General features: G+C 47.7%; 1 protein-coding gene across 1 annotated transcript in view; it reads right to left on the reverse strand.

Moving 5' to 3' along the window:
* Positions 1-238: 238 nt before the first annotated feature.
* Positions 239-20,096, reverse strand: part of PPT1 (palmitoyl-protein thioesterase 1) — a 32,045-nt gene continuing 12,187 nt past the window's right edge. The window contains exons 5-9 of the mRNA XM_038757812.1: positions 16,828-16,930; positions 12,317-12,407; positions 10,544-10,642; positions 8,602-8,673; positions 239-457 (exon numbers count right to left, since the gene is read on the reverse strand). Coding sequence (XP_038613740.1) covers positions 335-457; positions 8,602-8,673; positions 10,544-10,642; positions 12,317-12,407; positions 16,828-16,930 — 488 coding nt within the window. The 3' untranslated portion in view covers positions 239-334. The remainder of the gene's footprint in view (positions 458-8,601; positions 8,674-10,543; positions 10,643-12,316; positions 12,408-16,827; positions 16,931-20,096) is intronic.

Genomic DNA, 20,096 nt, shown 5'->3' on the forward strand with positions numbered 1-20,096 from the left:
GCCCGCCGCGCTCAGTAAAGTGCTCAGCATGCATTTCAGTGCTCAAATCCCACGGGCTGGCTCGGGGCAAGGCCGTCTTCCAGGCTGCGGGAAAGCGAGCCCACCCCGTCCGCCCCAACCCCGGCGGTCCAAAAGTCCCCCGAGCCTCTCGGCTGATTGCTCCCGGCCGGGAATGCCGTCGGGTGGTAGCGGGATTAAGCTCAAGCAGGCCCGCCGGCTCCGATTGGGATCTCTGAGCTTTCTAGGCGGGGAGGGAAGAGCGGAGTCGTGGCCGTTTGGTTCCCAGCGGGCCCGTCCGTTTGCCCGGAGGGCTGCTCGGGGGCAGCGGGCCGCCTCACAGCAGGAACGGGAGGAGGTTGGCGTAAAACCAATCCGCCGTGAACTGCAGGTGGTCGCCGGGGGCCGTCAGGAACACCAGTTTGCCCGCCTCGTCCATCTCCTTGAGCCCCAGCCGGTCCTGCGGGGGGAAATAATAATAATAATCATCATCATTATCATCATCAATTGTATTTATTGAGCGCTTACTATGTGCAGAGCGCTGTACTAAGCGCTTGGGAAGTACAAAGTGGCAACAGTTTGCCCGCCTCGTCCATCTCCTTGAGCCCCAGCCGGTCCTGCGGGGGGGAAATAATAATAATAATCATCATCATTGTCATCAATTGTATTTATTGAGCGCTTACTATGTGCAGAGCACTGGACTAAGTGCTTGGGAAGTACAAATTGGCAACAGTTTGCCCGCCTCGTCCATCTCCTTGAGCCCCAGCTGGTCCTGCGGGGGGAAATAATAATAATAATAATCATTATCATCATCAATTGTATTTATTGAGCGCTTACTATGTGCAGAGCGCTGGACTAAGCGCTTGGGAAGTACAAGTTGGCAACATCTAGAGAGAGTCCCTACCCAACATTCATTCATTCATTCAATCGTATTTATTGAGCGCTTACTGTGTGCAGAGCACTGTACTAAGCGCTTGGGAAGTACAAGTCAGCAACATATAGAGACGGTCCCTACCCAAAAACGGGCTCACAGTCTAGAAGAGGGGGAGACGGACAACAAAACATGTAGACAGGTGTCAAAACCGTCAGAATAAACAGAATTAGAGCTATATGCACACATTTTTAGACTGTGAGCCCACTGTTGGGTAGGGACTGTCTCTATATGTTGCCAATTTGCACTTCCCAAGCGCTTAGTACAGTGCTCTGCACATAGCAAGCGCTCAATAAATACGATTGATGATGATATATACCCAGTAAGCGCTCAACAAATATCACCGAACGAATGAGCGAGCGTAGGCCATCAGTGGGCTCACAGTCTAGAAGGGGGAGACAGAGAACAAAACCAAACATACTAACAAAATAAAATAAATAGGATAGATATGTACAAGTAAAATAGAGTAATAAATACGTACAAACATATGATGGCATTTGTTAAGCGCTTACTATGTGCAGAGCACTGTTCTAAGCGCTGGGGGGGATACATGGTGATCAGGTTGTCCCACATGGGGCTCACAGTCTTAATGATGGGATTCATTCATTCAGTCGTATTTATTGAACGCTTACTGTACTGGGCGCTTGGGTGATGATGGTATGTGCAGCGTGGCTCGGTGGAAGGAGCCTGGGCTTTGGATTCAGAGGTTATGGGTTCAAATCCCGCCTCCCCCACTTAGCTGTGTGACCATGGGCAGGTCGCTTCGCTTCTCTGGGCCTCAGTTCCCTCATCTGGAAAATGGGGATGAAGAATGTGAGCCCCCCGCCCCGCCCCCCGTGGGACAACCTGATCACTTTAATAATAATAATAATAATGATGGCATTTATTAAGCGCTTACTTTTTTTTTTTAATGGCATTTGTTAAGCGCTTACTATGGGCAAAGCACTGTTCTAAGCGCTGGGGAGGATGCAAGGTGATTAAGTTGTCCCACGTGGGGCTCACAGTCAATCCCCATTTTACAGATGAGGTAACTGAAGCTCAGAGAAGTGAAGCGACTTGCCCAAGGTCACACAGCAGACATTTGGCAGAGCCGGGATTCGAACCCCTGACCTCTGACTCCAAAGCCCGGGCTCTTTCCACTGAGCCACGCTGCTTCTCCAAAGCTTACTATGTGCAAAGCACTGTTCTAAGCGCTGGGGAGGTTACAAGGTGATCAGGCTGTCCCACGGGGGGCTCACAGTCTCAATCCCCATTTTACAGATGAGGGAACTGAGGCCCAGAGAAGTCACGTGACTTTGTCACCTCCCCAGCGCTTAGAACAGTGCTTTGCTCTGCTTCTAGACTGTGAGCCCACTGTTGGGTAGGGACCGTCTCTATGTGTTGCCAACTTGGACTTCCCAAGTGCTTAGTCCAGTGCTCTGCACACAGTAAGCGCTCAATAAATACGATTGATTGATTAATAAATGCCATCATCATCATTATTTGTGATGGTACTAAGTGCCAAGTATCGTTTTAAGCACTGGGGTAGATACAAGGTTGTCGGGGAAAGAGCGGCAAAGCGGAAAGCTTCAAGGAGGAGGCGGCTGGCGGCCCGGCCGGGGAGACACTGGAGGGAGGAGCCTTGGACCCACTGCTCTGTGGAGAGCCTAATAATAATGGCATTTATTAAGCGCTTACTATGTGCAAAGCACTGTTCTAAGCTCTGGGGAGGTTACAAGGTGATCAGGTTGTCCCACAGGGGGCTCACGGTCTTAATCTCCATTTTACAGTTGAGGTCAACGAGGCACGGAGAAGTGTATAATAATAATGACATTTATTAAGCGCTTACTATGTGCAAAGCACTGTTCTAAGCGCTGGGGAGTCTACAAGGTGATCAGGTTGTCCCACATGGGGCTCACGGTCTTAAACCCCATTTTACAGATGAGGTCAACGAGGCACGGAGAAGTGTATAATAACAATGACATTTATTAAGCACTTACTATGTGCAAAGCACTGTTCTAAGCGCTGGGGAGGTTACAAGGTGATCAGGTTGTCCCACATGGGGCTCACAGTCTTAATCCCCATTTTACAGATGAAGTCACCGAGGCACGGAGAAGTGTATAATAATAATGACATTTATTAAGCGCTTCCTATGTGCCAAGCACTGTTCTAAGCGCTGGGGAGGTTACAGGGTGATCAGGTTGTCCCACATGGGGCTCACGGTCTTAATCCCCATTTTACAGATGAGGTCACCGAGGCACAGAGAAGTGTATAATAATAATGGCATTTATTAAGCGCTTACTATGTGCCAAGCACTGTTCTAAGCACTGGGGAGGTTCCAAGGTGATGAGGTTGTCCCCCGGGGGGGTTCACAGTCTTCACGCCCATTTTCCAGATGAGGAATGTGGTCTTACCCCCACTAGGCTCTATCAACCCACCGTATTAGAGGAGCAGCGTGGCTTAGTGGAAAGAGCCCAGGCTTGGGAGTCAGAGGTCGTGGGTTCCAATCCCGCTCCGCCACCTGTCTGCTGTGTGACCTTGGGAAAGTCACTTAACTTCCCTGTGCCTCAGTGACCTCATCTGGAAAATGGGGATTAAGACCGTGAGCCCTTCATGGGACAACCTGATTTCCTTGTATAATAATAATGGCGGCATTGTACTTCCCAAGTGCTTTGTACTTCCCAAGCGCTTAGTACAGTGCTCTGCACGCAGTAAGCGCTCAATAAATACGATTGATTGATTGGTTTCTTAAGAACAACAACAATAACGGCATTTATTAAGCTCTTACTATGTGCAAAGCACTGTTCTAAGCGCTGGGAAGGTTACAAGATCAGGTTGTCCCACAGGAGGCTCACAGTCTTAATTCCCCTTTTACAGATGAGGGATCTGAGGCACAGAGAACGATGATGATGATGATGGTATTTGTTAAGCGCTTGCTCTGTGCAAAGCACTGTTCTAAGCGCTGGGGAGGTTACAAGGTGATCAGGTTGTCCCACGGGGGGCTCACAGTCTTAATTCCCCTTTTACAGAGGAGGGAACTGAGGCCCAGAGAAGTGAAGAGACTTGCCCAAAGTCACACAGCCGACAATCAGTCAATCCATCAATCGTATTTATTGAGCACTTGCTGTGTGCACAGCACTGTACTAAGCGCTTGGGAAGTCCAAGTTGGCAACATCTAAAGACAGTCCGTACACAACAGTGGGCTCACAGTCTAGAAGTCTAGTCCGACAAGCGGCGGAGCCGGGATTTGAATGAATGATGGCATTTATTAAGCGCTTACTCTGTGCAAAGCACTGTTCTAAGCGCTGGGGAGGTTACAAGGTGATCAGGTTGTCCCACGGGGGGGCTCACAATCTTAATCCCCATTCTACAGATGAGGGAACTGAGGCCCAGAGAAGTCAAGTGACTTGCCCAAAGTCACACAGTTGATAACTGGCGGAGCCGGGATTTGAACCCATGACCTCAGACTCCAAAGGCCGGGCTCTTTCCACTGAGCCACGCTGTTTCCCCTCGGGTCGCTGGGGGCCTTTACGGTTGTCTTCGTTGCGAGGGGGGGCTGGGGGCCGGGCTGCCGTGACCCGCTGTGCCAAAGCAACCCCCCCAATATGGTGGAGGGGGGGAGGGCGCAGGAACAACAGCGGCAGTGCCCCCCAAGCCGGGAAGGGACGGTGAGCCCGCTGTTGGGTAGGGACCGTCTCTACATGGTGCCAACTTGGGACAGTCTGATCTCCTTGTAACCTCCCCAGCGCTTAGAACAGCGCTTTGCACATAGTAAGCGCTTAACAAATACCATCATCATCGTTCTCTGGGCCTCAGTTCCCTCCTCTGTAAAAGGGGGATGAAGACTGTGAGCCCCCCGTGGGACAACCTGATCTCCTTGTAACCTCCCCAGCACTTAGAACAGTGCTTTGCACATAGTAAGCGCTTAAATCGTTCTCTGGGCCTCAGTTCCCTCCTCTGTAAAAGGGGGATTAAGACTGGGAGCCCCCCGTGGGACAACCTGATCTCCTTGTAACTTCCCCAGCGCTTAGGACAGTGCTTTGCACATAGTAAGCGCTTAACAAATACCATCATCATCATTCATTCATTCAATCGTATTTATTGAGCGCTTACTGTGTGCAGAGCACGGTACTAAGCACTTGGGAAGTACAAGTTAGTACTTGGTAAGTGCTTAAATACCATAATAATAATAATTTTTATTAATGAATGTCATTATTATTATTATTATTGTTATTATTATTATTAAGACCAGATTGTGGATTTGGGTTGGGAGCATGAGCGCTTTCCACACCCCGCCTCCCCATCCCGTGAGGGGGGTGGGGGATGGTTTTTTCTCATTCATTCATTCATTCAATCGTATTTATTGAGCACTTACTGTGTGCAGAGCACTGCACTAAGCGCTTGGGAAGTACAAGTTAGTACTTGGTAAGTGCTTAAATACCATAATAATTATTATTATTAATAAATGCCATTATTATTATTAAGACCAGATTGTGGATTTGGGTTGGGAGCATGAGCGCTTTCCACACCCCACCTCCCCATCCCGTGAGGGGGGTGTGTGTGGGGGAGGTTTTTCCTCATTCATTCATTCATTCAGTGGTATTTATTGAGCGCTTACTGTGTGCAGAGCACTGTACTAAGCACTTGGGAAGTCCAAGTGGGCAACATCTAGAGACAGTCTCTGCCCAACAGCGGGCTCACAGTCTAGAAGGGGGAGACGGAAAACAAAACATATTAACAAAATAAAATAAATAGAATAAATATGTACAAATAAAATAGAGCAATAAGTACATGTACAAGTACAAGTTAGTGCTTGGTAAGTGCTTAAATACCATAATAATAATTATTATTAATAAATGCCATTATTATTATTAAGACCAGATTGTGGATTTGGGTTGGGAGCATGAGCGCTTTCCACACCCCGCCTCCCCATCCCGTGAGGGGGGTGTGGGGGGTGTGGGGGGGGGGGGGGGGAGGTTTTGCCTCATTCAGTCATTCATTCATTCATTCAATGGTATTTATTGAGCACCTACTGTGTGCAAAGCACTGTACTAAGCGCTTGGGAAGTCCAAGTGGGCAACATCTAGAGACGGTCCCTGCCCAACAGCGGGCTCACAGTCTAGAAGGGGGAGATGGACAACAAAACAAAACATATTAACAAAATAAAATAAATAGAATAAATATGTACAACTAAAATACAGTAATAAGTACATACAAACATATATACAGGTGCTGTACGGAGGGGTAAGTGCTTAACAAATACCATAATTATTATTATTATTAATAAATGTCATTATTATTATTAAGACCAGATTGTGGATTTGGGTTGGGAGCATGAGCGCTTTCCACACCCCACCTCCCCATCCCGTGAGGGGGGTGTGAGGTGGAAGGTTTTTCCTCATTCATTCAATCAATGAATGGTATTTATTGAGCGCTTACTGTGTGCAGAGTACTGCACTAAGCGCTTGGGAAGTCCATGTTGGCAACATCTAGAGCCGGTCCCTACCCAACAGTGGGCTCACAGTCTAGAAGGGGGAGACGGACAACAAAACAAAACATATTAACAAAATAAAATAAATAGAATAAATATGTACAAATAAAATAGAGTAATAAGTACATGTACAAGTACAAGTTAGTACTTGGTAAGTGCTTAAATACCATAATAATTATTATTATTAACAAATGCCATCATTATTATTAAGACCAGATTGTGGATTTGGGTTGGGAGCATGAGCTCTTTCCTCACCCCGCCTCCCCATCCCGTGAGGGGGGTGTGGGGGGGGGAGGTTTTTCCTCATTCATTCATTCAGTGGTATTTAGTGAGCACTTACTGTGTGCAGAGCACTGTACTAAGCGCTTGGGAAGTCCAAGTGGGCACCATCTAGAGACGGTCCCTACCCAACAGTGGGCTCACAGTCTAGAAGGGGGAGACAGACAACAAAACAAAACATATTAACAAAATAAAATAAATAGAATAAATATGTACAAATAAAATAGAGTAATAAGTACATACAAACATATATACAGGTGCTGTACGGAGGGGTAAGTGCTTAACAAATACCATAATTATTATTAATAATAAATATAATTATTATTAAGACCAGATTGTGGATTTGGGTTGGGAGCATGAGCGCTTTCCACACCCCACCTCCCCATCCCTTGAGGGGTGTTGGTGGGGGGGGAAGGTTCTTCCTCATTCATTCACTCATTCATTCAATCATATTTATTGAGTGCTTACTGTGTGCAGAGCACTGCACTAAGCGCTTGGGAAGTACAAGTTAGTACTTGGTAAGTGCTTAAATACCACAATTATTATTAATAATAATAAATATTGTTATTATTATTGTTATTAAGACCAGATTGTGGATTTGGGTTGGGAGCATGAGCGCTTTCCACACCCCACCTCCCCATCCCTTGAGGGGTGTTGGGGGGGGGGGGAAGGTTCTTCCTCATTCATTCACTCATTCATTCAATCATATTTATTGAGTGCTTACTGTGTGCAGAGCACTGCACTAAGCGCTTGGGAAGTACAAGTTAGTACTTGGTAAGTGCTTAAATACCACAATTATTATTAATAATAATAAATATTGTTATTATTATTGTTATTAAGACCAGATTGTGGATTTGGGTTGAGAGCATGAGCGCTTTCCACACCCTGCCTCCCCATCCCGTGAGGGGGGTGTGGGGGGGAAGGTTTTTCCTCATTCATTCATTCATTCAATGGTATTTATTGAGCGCTTACTGTGTGCACAGCACTGTACTAAGCACTTGGGAAGTACAAGTTAGTACTTGGAAAGTGCTTATATATGATGATAATAATAATAATAATAATAATAATTATACTTAATAAATGCCATTATTATTATCATTATCATTATTATTAAGACCAGATTGTGGATTTGGGTTGGGAGCATGAGCGCTTTCCACACCCCACCTCCCCATCCCGTGAGGGGGGTTGGGGGGGGGGGGGAGGTTTTTCCTCATTCATTCATTCATTCAATGGTATTTACTGAGCACTTACTGTGTGCAGAGCACTGTACTAAGCACTTGGGAAGTACAAGTTAGTACTTGGAAAGTGCTTATATATGATAATAATAATAATAATAATTATACTTAATAAATGCCATTATTATTATCACTATCATTATTATTATCACTATCATTATTATTAAGACCAGATTGTGGATTTGGGTTGGGAGCATGAGCGCTTTCCACACCCCATCTCCCCATCCCGTGAGGGGGGTTCGGGGGGGGGGAGGTTTTTCCTCATTCATTCATTCATTCAATGGTATTTATTGAGCACTTACTGTGTGCAGAGCACTGTACTAAGCGCTTGGGAAGTACAAGTTAGTACTTGGTAAGTCCTTAAACACCATAATAATAGTAATAATGATTAATAAATGTCGTTATTATTATTATTATTATTAAGACCAGATTGTGGATTTGGATTGGGAGCATGAGCGCTTTCCACACCCCGCCTCCCCATCCCGTGAGGGGGGGTGTGTGGAGGGGACGGTTTTTTCTCATTCATTCATTCATTCATTCATTCAATCATAGTTATTGAGCGCTTAGTGTGTGCAGAGCACTGTACTAAGCGCTTGGGAAGGACAAGTTGGCACCATCTAGAGCCGGTCCCTACCCACCAGTGGGCTCCCAGTCTAGAAGAGGGAGGGCCCTGCAGCAGCCTGGGTTACCTGGGCATATAAAGCAGTCTCCTGCAGACGAACGGTTTCTCTGGCCTGGCCGCTTCTGTAGAATCCAAACCACTGTGGGAGGAAAAAGGGGAAAGGAAATCGATTGACTGAAAGGAGGAGGGGGGTGGGGGGGGTGTCCCACTGCTGTGTGACCTTGGCAAAGTCACTTAACTTCTCTGTGCCTCAGTGACCTCATCGGGAAAATGGGGATTAAGACAGTGGGACTGTGAGCCCACTGTTGGGTAGGGACCGTCTCTATGCGTTGCCAATTTGTACTTCCCAAGCGCTTAGTACAGTGCTCTGCACACAGTAAGCGCTCAATAAATACGACTGATGATGGGACAACCTGATTCCCTTGTAATCTACCCCAGCGCTTTGCACATAGTAAGCGCTTAATCAGTGCCACTATTTGAGAAGCGGCGTGGCTCAGTGGAAAAGAGCCCGGGCTTTGGAGTCGGAGGTCGTGGGTTCAAACCCCGGCTCTGCCAACTGTGTGACTTTGGGCGAGTCACTTCACTTCTCTGGGCCTCGGTGACCTCCTCTGGAAAACGGGGATGAAGACTGGGAGCCCCCCGTGGGACAACCTGATCACCTTGGAACCTCCCCAGCGCTTGGCACAGTGCTTTGCATTCATTCAGCCATTCAATTGTATTTACTGAGCGCTTACTGTGTGCAGAGCACTGTACTAAGCGCTTGGGAAGTCCAAGTTGGCAACATATAGAGACGGTCCCTACCCAACAGCGGGCTCACAGTCTAGAAGTAAGCACATAGTAAGCGCTTAATAAATGCCATCATTATTATTGTGTCTACCCCAGTGTTTAGAATCAATCAATTGTATTTTATGAGCGCTTACTGTGTGCAGAGCACTGTACTAAGCGCTTGACAGTGCATGGCACACAGTAAGCGCTTAACAAATATCATTACTGTTATTATTATTATTATTAATTATTGTTGTTGTTCAGCCTGGTCACATGTATATATGTATATCATCATCATCATCAATTGTATTTATTGAGCGCTTACTGTGTGCACAGCACTGTACTAAGCGCTTGGGAAGTACAAGTTGGCAACATATAGAGACAGTCCCTACCCAACAGTGGGCTCACAGTCTAAAAGGGGGAGAATATATGGGAGAATAAAGGGGGTATATATGTTTGTACGTATTTACTACTCTATTTTACTTGTACATATTTATTCTATTTATTTTCTTTTGTTAATATGCTTTGTTTTGTTGTCTGTCTCCCCCTTCTAGACCGTAAGCCCGCCGTCGGGTAGGGACCGTCTCTAGATGTTGCCAACTTGTACTTCCCAAGCGCTTACTGCAGTGCTCTGCACACAGTAAGCGCTCAATAAATATGATTGAATGAACTTGTACATATTTATTCTATTTATTTTATTTTGTTAATATGTTTTGTTCTCCGTCTCCCCCGTCTAGACAATGAGCCCGCCATCAGATAGGGACCGTCTCTAGATGTTGCCGACATGGACATCCCAAGCGCTTAGTCCAGTGCTCTGCACACAGTAAGCGCTCAACAAATACGATTGAATGAATGAATGAATGAACTGGTACATATCTATTCTATTTATTTTATTTTGTTAATATGTCTTGTTCTCCCTCTCCCCCTTCTAGACCGTGAGCCCGCCGTCGGGTAGGGACCGTCTCTCTATGTTGCCAACTTGTACTTCCCAAGCGCTGAGTCCAGTGCTCTGCACACAGTGAGCGTTCAGTAAATACGACTGAATGAATGAATGAATGAATGAATGAATGAATGAAAAGTGGAGGGGGAACGGGTCTTTCCCAAACCTCCCGGGACCCAGGTTCCGGGTGGGTGATGGGGCTCCGGATGGTGGGGGACGAGCGAGCCCTGGACTTGTGTGGTCCCCCCCCGCCGCCACCGTCCCGCCGGCCGGGGACGGAGCCGAGATGCCCCGCGGGCCTCACCTCTGACTCCACGGGGTCCACCACTGAGTCCTTGAGGAACTTGACCATCACGAAGGTCTTCAGCGCCATCAGGTTCTTCTTGTACGTCGCATTGAACCCCTGGACGGGGGGTTGTGGGGGGTGGGAGCGGGTCCGGGACGCCCGAGCCGCTCCGGCCCCTCATCCATCAATCATATTTATTGATTCCCTCAATCAATCAATCGTATTGAGTGCTTCCTGTGTGCAGAGCACTGGACTACGCGCTTGGGAAGTTGGCAACATATACAGTCCTGACCCAACAGTGGGCTCACAGTCTAAAAGGGGGAGACGGACAACAAAACCAAACATACTAACAAAATAAAATAAATATTTTATTTATCCCCTCGTTCCCTCCCGCCTCCCCAGGAAAGCCAGTTCGGCAAGTGGCCACTTCCCGGCTCGAACCCGCTTCCTCCCAGGACGATGCCCGCCCCCCCCCCCCCCCCCCGCTTCCGAATCAATCAATCAATCGTATTTATTGAGCGCTTACTGTGTGCAGAGCACTGGACTAAGCGCTTGGGAAGTACAAGTTGTACTTGTAAAAGGATGAATCAATCAATCAATCAATCGTATTTATTGAGCGCTTACTGATTTTTGAGGGTGAAAGGTGTAAAAGGGTGAAAGGGGGTCATTCATTCAATCAATCGTATTTATTGAGCGCTTACTGTGTGCAGAGCACTGGACTAAGCGCTTGGGAAGTACAAGCTGTACTTGTAAAAGGATGAATCAATCAATCAATCAATCGTATTTATTGAGCGCTTACTGATTTTTGAGGGTGAAAGGTGTAAAAGGGTGAAAGGGGGTCATTCATTCAATCAATCGTATTTATTGAGCGCTTACTGTGTGCAGAGCACGGGACTAAGCGCTTGGGAAGTACAAGTTGTACTTGTAAGAGGATGAATCAATTAATCAATCAATCGTATTTATTGAGCACTTACTGGTTTTTGAGGGTGAAGGGTATAAAAGGGTGAAAGGGGGTCATTCATTCAATCAATCGTATTTATTGAGCGCTTACTGTGTGCAGAGCACTGGACTAAGCGCTTGGGAAGTACAAGTTACTTGTACTTGTAAAAGGGTGAATCAATCAATCAATTGTATTTATTGAGCGCTTACTGGTTTTTGAGGGTGAGAGGTGTAAAAGGGTGTAAAAGGGTGAAAGGGGGTCATTCATTCAATCAATCGTATTTATTGAGCGCTTACTGTGTGCAGAGCACTGCACTAAGCGCTTGGGAAGTCCAAGTTACTTGTACTTGTAAAAGGGTGAATCAATCAATCAATCGTATTTATTGAGCGCTTACTGATTTTTGAGGGTGAAAGGTGTAAAAGGGTGAAAGGGGGTCATTCATTCAATCAATCGTATTTATTGAGCACTTACTTTGTGCAGAGCACTGTAATAAGCGCTTGGGAAGTCCAAGTTACTTGTACTTGTAAAAGGGTGGAAGGTGTAACAGGGTGTAAAAGGGTGAAAGGGGTTCATTCATTCAGTCGTATTTAATAATGGTATTTATTAAGCGCTTACTACGTATCCCCCCAGCGCTTAGAACAGTGCTCTGCACATAGTAAGCACTTAATAAGTGCCATCATTATTATTATTATTATAGTAAGCGCTGAACAAATGCCATCATCATCATCATCAACGGACTGGACTCTCGGCCGGGGGCCCGGTGGCTTGGGGGGGGGACTGACGGACCCTCTGGGCTGTGGCTTTCGCGGGCCGGGGCGGGCTGGGTAAACCGAGGCAGGGCGGGCTCTTACCCTCTCTTGGTTGATGTCGGCCAGGAAGATACTGCAATTGCGGTACAGGTCCTCCCTCACCGGGTCGTGCCAGTATTCAGCCTGCACCAAGCTGCGCCACGACGGGCGGGGGTCAGGGGGGGCTCCCCCAGCCCCCCGCTATTTGGAAAGCACCACAACCTGCCTCCCCCAGGGGACCAACAAGCTCCTCAAAAACACGGAATAATAAGGATGCCTGATCACCTTGTAAATTCCCCAGCGCTTAGAACAGTGCTCTGCACATAGTAAGCGCTTAATAAATGCTATTATTACTATTATTAAGCGCTTACTATGTGCCAAGCACTGTTCTAAGCGCCGGGGGGGTTCCAAGGTGATCGGGTTGTCCCACAGTCTTCATCCCCATTTTACAGACGAGGTCACGGAGAAGCGAGTGATAATAATGGCCTCTATTAAGCGCTTACTATGTGCCAAGCACTGTTCTAAGCGCTGGGGAGGTTCCAAGGTGATCGGGTTGTCCCACGGGTTGTCCCATTTTACAGATGAGATCACCAAGGCACAGAGAAGTGAATAATAATAATGGCATTTATTAAGCGCTTACTCTGTGCCAAGCACTGTTCTAAGCGCTGGGGAGGGTCCAAGGTGATCGGGTTGTCCCACGGGTTGTCCCATTTTACAGCTGAGGTCACCGAGGCACAGAGAAGCAAATAATAATAATGGCCTCTATTAAACGCTTACTATGTGCCAAGCACTGTTCTAAGCGCTGGGGAGGTTCCAAGGTGATCGGGTTGTCCCACGGGTTGTCCCATTATACAGATGAGATCACCAAGGCACAGAGAAGTGAATAATAATAATGGCATTTATTAAGCACTTACTATGTGCCAAGCACTGTTCTAAGCACTGGGGAGGTTCCAAGGTGATCAGGTTTTCCCACGGGTTGTCCCATTTTACAGATGAGATCACCAAGGCACAGAAAAGTGAATAATGATAATGGCATTTATTAAAGCGCTATGTGCCAAGCACTGTTCTAAGCGCTGGGGAGGTTACAAGGTGATCAGGTTGTCCCACAGGTTGTCCCATTTTATAGGTGAGGTCACCGTGGCACAGAGAAGTGAATAATAATAATGGCATTTATTAAGCGCTTACTATGTGCCAAGCACTGTTCTAAGTGCTGGGGAGGTTACAAGGTGATTGGGTTGTCCCATGGGGGGCTCACGGTCTTCATCCCCATTTTACAGATGAGGTCACCGAGGCACAGAGACGTGAATAATAATAATGGCATTTATTAAGCGCTTACTCTGTGCAAAGCACTGTTCTAAGCGCTGGGGAGGTTCCAAGGTGATCAGGTTGTCCCACGGGGGGCTCACAGTCTTCATCCCCATTTTCCAGATGAGGAATGTGGTCTTATCCCCACCAGGCTTTATCAATCCACCGTATTAGAGGAGCAGCGTGGCTCAGTGGAAAGAGCCCAGGCTTGGGAGTCAGAGGTCGTGGGTTCCAATCCTGGCTCTGCCACCTGTCTGCTGTGTGACCTTGGGAAAGTCACTTCACATCTCTGTGCCTCAGTGACCTCATCTGGAAAATGGGGATTAAGACTGTGAGCCCTACATGGGACAACCTGATTTCCTCGTATAATAATAATGATGGCATTTATTAAGCGCTTACTATGTGCAAAGCACTGATCTAAGCGCTGGGGAGGTTACAAGGTGATCAGGTTGTCCCACAGGGAGCTCACAGTCTTCATCCCCATTTTACAGATCAGGTAACTGAGGCCCAGGGAAGTTAGGTGACTTGCCCAGAGTCACCCAGCTGACAAGTGGCGGAGCCAAGATTTGAACCCATGACCTCTGACTCCAAAGCCCGGGCTCTTTCCACTGAGCCATGCTGCTTCTCTTGTAACCTCCCCAGCGCTTAAAACAGTGCTTTGCACATAGTAAGCGCTTAACAAATACCACCATTATTATTATTATTGTTCACTGAGCACTTACTGTGTGCAGAGCACTGTCTAAGCGCTCAGGTGAGCACAATATAACAGACACGCTCCATGAGGGGAGGAATAGTGTCTTCTCCCTGCGGCAGGCGCTCAGTAAGTAACCTTGAGGGGCTGTCCTCTCTCCAGTGCACTTAGTACAATGGCGGGCTCTTAAAGATGCCGTCTCCCACCGGCCTTCCTCCCTCATTCATTCAATCGTATTTATTGAGCGCTTACTGTGTGCAGAGCACTGTACTAAACGCCTGGGAAGTTCAAGTTGGCAACATCTAGAGACGGTCCCTACCCAACAGTGGGCTCACTCCTCTTAGCGCTAGGATCCGCTAATCCCAGCTCCGCCATTTGTCAGCTGTGTGACTTTGGGTAAGTCACTTCACTTCTCTGGGCCTCAGTTCCCTCATCTGTAAACTGGGGATGAAGACTGTGAGCCCCATGTGGGACAACCTGATCACCTTGTAACCTCCCCAGCGCTTAGAACAGTGCTTTGCACATAGTAAGGCGTTTAATAAATGCCATCATTATTATTCTCTGGGCCTCAATCACCTCATCTGTAAAATGGGGATGAGGGCGGTGAGCCCCCCCGCCGTGGGACCACCTGATCACCTTGTAACCTCCCCAGCACTTAGAACAGTGCTTTGCACATAGTAAGCGCTTAATAAATGCCATCATTATTATTATTCTTTGGGCCTCAATCACCTCATCTGTAAAATGGAGATGAGGGCTGTCAGCCCCCCGTGGGACCACCTGATCACCATGTAACCTCCCCAGCGCTTAGAACAGTGCTTTGCACATAGTAAGGCGTTTAATAAATGCCATCATTATTATTCTCTGGGCCTCAATCACCTCATCTGTAAAATGGGGATGAGGGCGGTGAGCCCCCCGTGGGACAACCCGATCATCTTGTAACCTCCCCAGCACTTAGAACAGGGCTTTGCACATAGTAAGCGCTTAATAAATGCCATCATCATTATTATTCTCTGGGTCTCAATCACCTCGTCTGTAAAGTGGGGATGAGGGCTGTGAACCCCCCGTGGGACAACCTCCCCAGCACTTAGAACAGTGCTTTGCACATAGTAAGCACTTAATAAATGCCATCATTATTATTCTCTGGGCCTCAATCACCTCATCGGTAAAATGGGGATGAGGGCTGTGAGCCCCCCGTGGGACCACCTGATCACCTTGTAACCTCCCCAGCGCTTAGAACAGTGCTTGGCACATAGTAAGGCGCTTAATAAATGCCATCATTATTATTCTCTGGGCCTCAATTACCTCATCTGTAAAATGGGGATGAGGGCTGTGAGCCCCCCGTGGGACCACCTGATCATCTTGTAACCTCCCCAGCGCTTAGAACAGTGCTTTGCACATAGTAAGCGCTTAATAAATGCCATCATTATTATTATTCTTTGGGCCTCAATCACCTCATCTGTAAAATGGAGATGAGGGCTGTCAGCCCCCCGTGGGACCACCTGATCACCATGTAACCTCCCCAGTGCTTAGAACAGTGCTTTGCACATAGTAAGGCGCTTAATAAATGCCATCAGTATTATTCTCTGGGCCTCAATCACCTCATCTGTAAAATGGGGATGAGGGCTGTGAGCCCCCTGTGGGACCACCTGATCATCTTGTAACCTCCCCAGCGCTTAGAACAGTGCTTTGCACATAGTAAGGCGTTTAATAAATGCCATCATTATTATTCTCTGGGCCTCAATCACCTCATCTGTAAAATGGGGATGAGGGCGGTGAGCCCACCGTGGGACAACCCGATCATCTTGTAACCTCCCCAGCACTTAGAACAGGGCTTTGCACATAGTAAGCGCTTAATAAATGCCATCATCATTATTATTCTCTGGGTCTCAATCACCTCGTCTGTAAAATGGGGATGAGGGCTGTGAACCCCCCATGGGACAACCTCCCCAGCGCTTAGAACAGTGCTTTGCACATAGTAAGTGCTTAATAAATGCCATCATCATTATTATTCTCTGGGCCTCAATTACCTCGTCTGTAAAATGGGGATGAGGGCGGTGAGCCCCCCGTGGGACAGCCTGATCACCTTGTAACCTCCCCAGCGCTTAGAACAGTGCTTTGCACATAGTAAGCGCTTAATAAATGCCATCATCATTATTATTCTCTGGGTCTCAATCACCTCGTCTGTAAAATGGGGATGAGGGCTGTGAACCCCCCGTGGGACAACCTCCCCAGCGCTTAGAACAGTGCTTTGCACATAGTAAGTGCTTAATAAATGCCATCATCATTATTATTCTCTGGGCCTCAATTACCTCGTCTGTAAAATGGGGATGAGGGCGGTGAGCCCCCCGTGGGACCACCTGATCACCTTGTAACCTCCCCAGCGCTTAGAACAGTGCTTTGCACATAGTAAGCGCTTAATAAATGCCATCGTTATTATTTATTATTATTGTTAGGATTTGACGTGGCATCGCTCGCTGTCATGCCCGCCCGCCGGGGCCCAGGGTGGTCCGGGGGTCCAGGGGGGCAGGGGCGCAACCCCCGGTGAAGTTGGGGACCCCCGCCGCGCCCCCCAACTCACAGCTCTTGGACCCGTTTGGTGTAGGCCCCGATGTCCAGCGTCTTCCGGATCCAGTCACAGAGGTGGGAGCTCTCCCCGGGGCAGCGAGGAAGCCCATAGACCCCTGGGGACCAAGACCGTGGGTGGGCCATTAGCCCAGTCTCCCCGAGATGGGGGATGGAGAAGCTCAGGGGAAAGAGCCCGGTCTTGGGAGTCAGAGGTCCTGGGTTCGAATCCCCGCCCTGCCACGTGTCTGCTGCGTGACCTCGGGCAAGTCACTTCACTTCTCGGAGCCTCAGTTCCCTCATCTGGAAAATGGGGATTAAGGCTGGGAGCCCCCCGTGGGACAACCGGATCACCGTGTGTTCCCCCCAGCGCTTAGAACAGTGCTTTGCACATAGTAAGCGCTTAATAAATGCCATTATTATTATTATTATTAATACTACTCACCCCTGGCAGATCAGAGACCTATCTCAGACAGCTCCCTCCCTCTAGAACGGGCAGAGTTATGGGGGGCTCACCCCTTTCTGAGCCCCACGTGGGACAACATGATCACCTTGCATTCCCCCAGCGCTTAGAACAGTGCTTTGCACATAGTAAGTGCTTAACAAAGGCCATTGTTATTATTATTATTATTATTATTATTACTACTCACCCCTGGCAGATCAGAGACCTATCTCAGACAGCTCCCTCCCTCTAGAACGGGCAGAGTTATGGGGGGCTCACCCCTTTCTGAGCCCCACGTGGGACAACATGATCACCTTGCATTCCCCCAGCGCTTAGAACAGTGCTTTGCACATAGTAAGTGCTTAACAAAGGCCATTATTATTATTATTATTATTACTACTCACCCCTGGCAGATCAGAGACCTATCTCAGACAGCTCCCTCCCTCTAGAACGGGCAGAGTTATGGGGGGCTCACCCCTTTCTGAGCCCCACGTGGGACCACATGATCACCTTGTATTCCCCCAGCGCTTAGAACAGTGCTTTGCACATAGTAAGTGCTTAATAAATGCCATTATTATTATTATTATTATTATTATTATTAATACTACTCACCCCTGGCAGATCAGAGACCTATCTCAGACAGCTCCCTCCCTCTAGAATGGGCAGAGTAATGGGGGGCTCACCCCTTTCTGAGCCCCACGTGGGACAACCTGATCACCTTGTGTTCCCCCAGCGCTTAGAACAGTGCTTTGCACATAGTAAGCGCTTAACAAATGCTATTATTATTATTATTATTACTCACCCCTGGCAGATCAGAGACCTGTCTCCGACAACTCCCTCCCTCTAGAACGGGCAGAGTAATGGGGGGCTCACCCCTTTCTGAGCCCCACGTGGGACAACATGATCACCTTGTATTCCCCCAGCGCTTAGAACAGTGCTTTGCACATAGTAAGCGCTTAACAAATGCCATCATTATTATTATTATTATTATTACTCACCCCTGGCAGATCAGAGACCTGTCTCCGACAACTCCCTCCGTCTAGAACGGGCAGAGTAATGGGGGGCTCACCCCTTTCTGAGCCCCACGTGGGACAACATGATCACCTTGTATTCCCCCAGCGCTTAGAACAGTGCTTTGCACATAGTAAGCGCTTAACAAATGCCATCATTATTATTATTATTATTATTATTACTCACCCCTGGCAGATCAGAGACCTATCTCAGACAGCTCCCTCCCTCTAGAACGGGCAGAGTAGCTCCCCTCCTCCAGCAGGAAGCTGCTGCCTTAATAATAATAATAATAATAATAATAATAATAATAATGGCATTTATTAAGCGCTTACTATGTGCAAAGCACTGTTCTAAGCGCTGGAGAGGTTACAAGGTGATCAGGTTGTCCCACGGGGGGCTCACAGCCTTCATCCCCATTTTCCAGATGAGGGAACTGAGGCACCGAGAAGTGAAGTGACTTGACCAAAGTCACCCAGCTGACAATTGGTGGAGCCGGGATTTGAACCCATGACCTCTGACTCCAAAGCCCGGGCTCTTTCCACTGAGCCACGCTGCTTCTTCTCCTCCCCCTCTCTTATTCATTTTCATGTCCCTCTCCCCCTTGAGACCGAAGTAAGCTCAGTGGGCGGGAACGTGACTGCTCATTCTGCTGTACTGTGCTCTCCAAGCGCTTAGTACAGTGCCCTGCACATAGTAAGCCCTCAATACAATTGACTGAACTCCAGGAGGCCACTCCTGATTAACCCCCGCCGCCCCCACTTTTCTGGTTAATATTATTACAATGTTTTATAATACTAATGATGATGATCCAATAGCGGTAATTGGTAAGGGGTTGCCAAGCACTGCGGGCAGACTGAACGATAATCGGGTCAGACCCAGGTTCGGGTCTACACAGGATTAACAGCCTGAAGGGGAGGACTTGTACCCCCCAAGCGCTTAGTACAGTGCTCTGCACACAGTAAGCACTCAAAAAATACGATTGAATGAATGAATGCGGGACAAGGACTGCATCTGACCTGATGATCTTTCAACTACCGTAGTGCTTAGCACAGAGCAAGCACTTAATACCATCATATAATAATAATAATAATAATAATAATAATAGTACTTGGTCAGCGCTTACTATGTGCCAAGCACTGTTTTAAGCATTAGGGTAGATACAAGGTCATCGGGTTGGACGCAGTCCCTGTCCCACCTGGGGCTCACACTCTTAATCCCCATTTTACAGATGAGGCCACCGAGGCCCAGCGAAGTGCAGTGACTTGCCCAGTCACCCAGCAGACATGTGGCAGAGCCGGGATTAGAACCCAGGTCCTTCTGACTCCCAAGCCTGTGCTCCATCCACTAAGCCACACATTCAATCAAATGTATTTATTGAGCGCTTAGATGTGTGCAGAGCACTGTACTATTCCTACTATTCATTCATTCAATTGTATTTATTGAGCGCTTACTGTGTGCATTCATTCATTCAATCGTATTTATTGAGCGCTTACCGTGCACAGCACTGTACTAAGCGCTTGGAAAGTACAAATCAGCAACAAAGGGATGCTAACCTTTGTTACCTAGACATGTTCTCCTGCAATCCAGATCTGTATCAGCACTGGCCTCCTTGGCCTGTCAGTTAATTGTATTTATTGAGTGCTTCTTGTGTGCAGAGCACTGTACTAAGCCCTTGGGAGAGTTCGACAATAAACAGACACCTTCTCCGCCCACAGCGGGCTTACATTCATTCATTCATTCAATCAATCGTATTTATTGAGCGCTTACTGTGTGCAGAGCACTGGACTAAGCGCTTGGGAAGTCCAAGTTGGTATAGAGACGGTCCCTACCCA

Source organism: Tachyglossus aculeatus, chromosome 16 (genome assembly GCF_015852505.1).
Source record: "Tachyglossus aculeatus isolate mTacAcu1 chromosome 16, mTacAcu1.pri, whole genome shotgun sequence".
Classification (NCBI taxonomy): domain Eukaryota; kingdom Metazoa; phylum Chordata; class Mammalia; order Monotremata; family Tachyglossidae; genus Tachyglossus; species Tachyglossus aculeatus.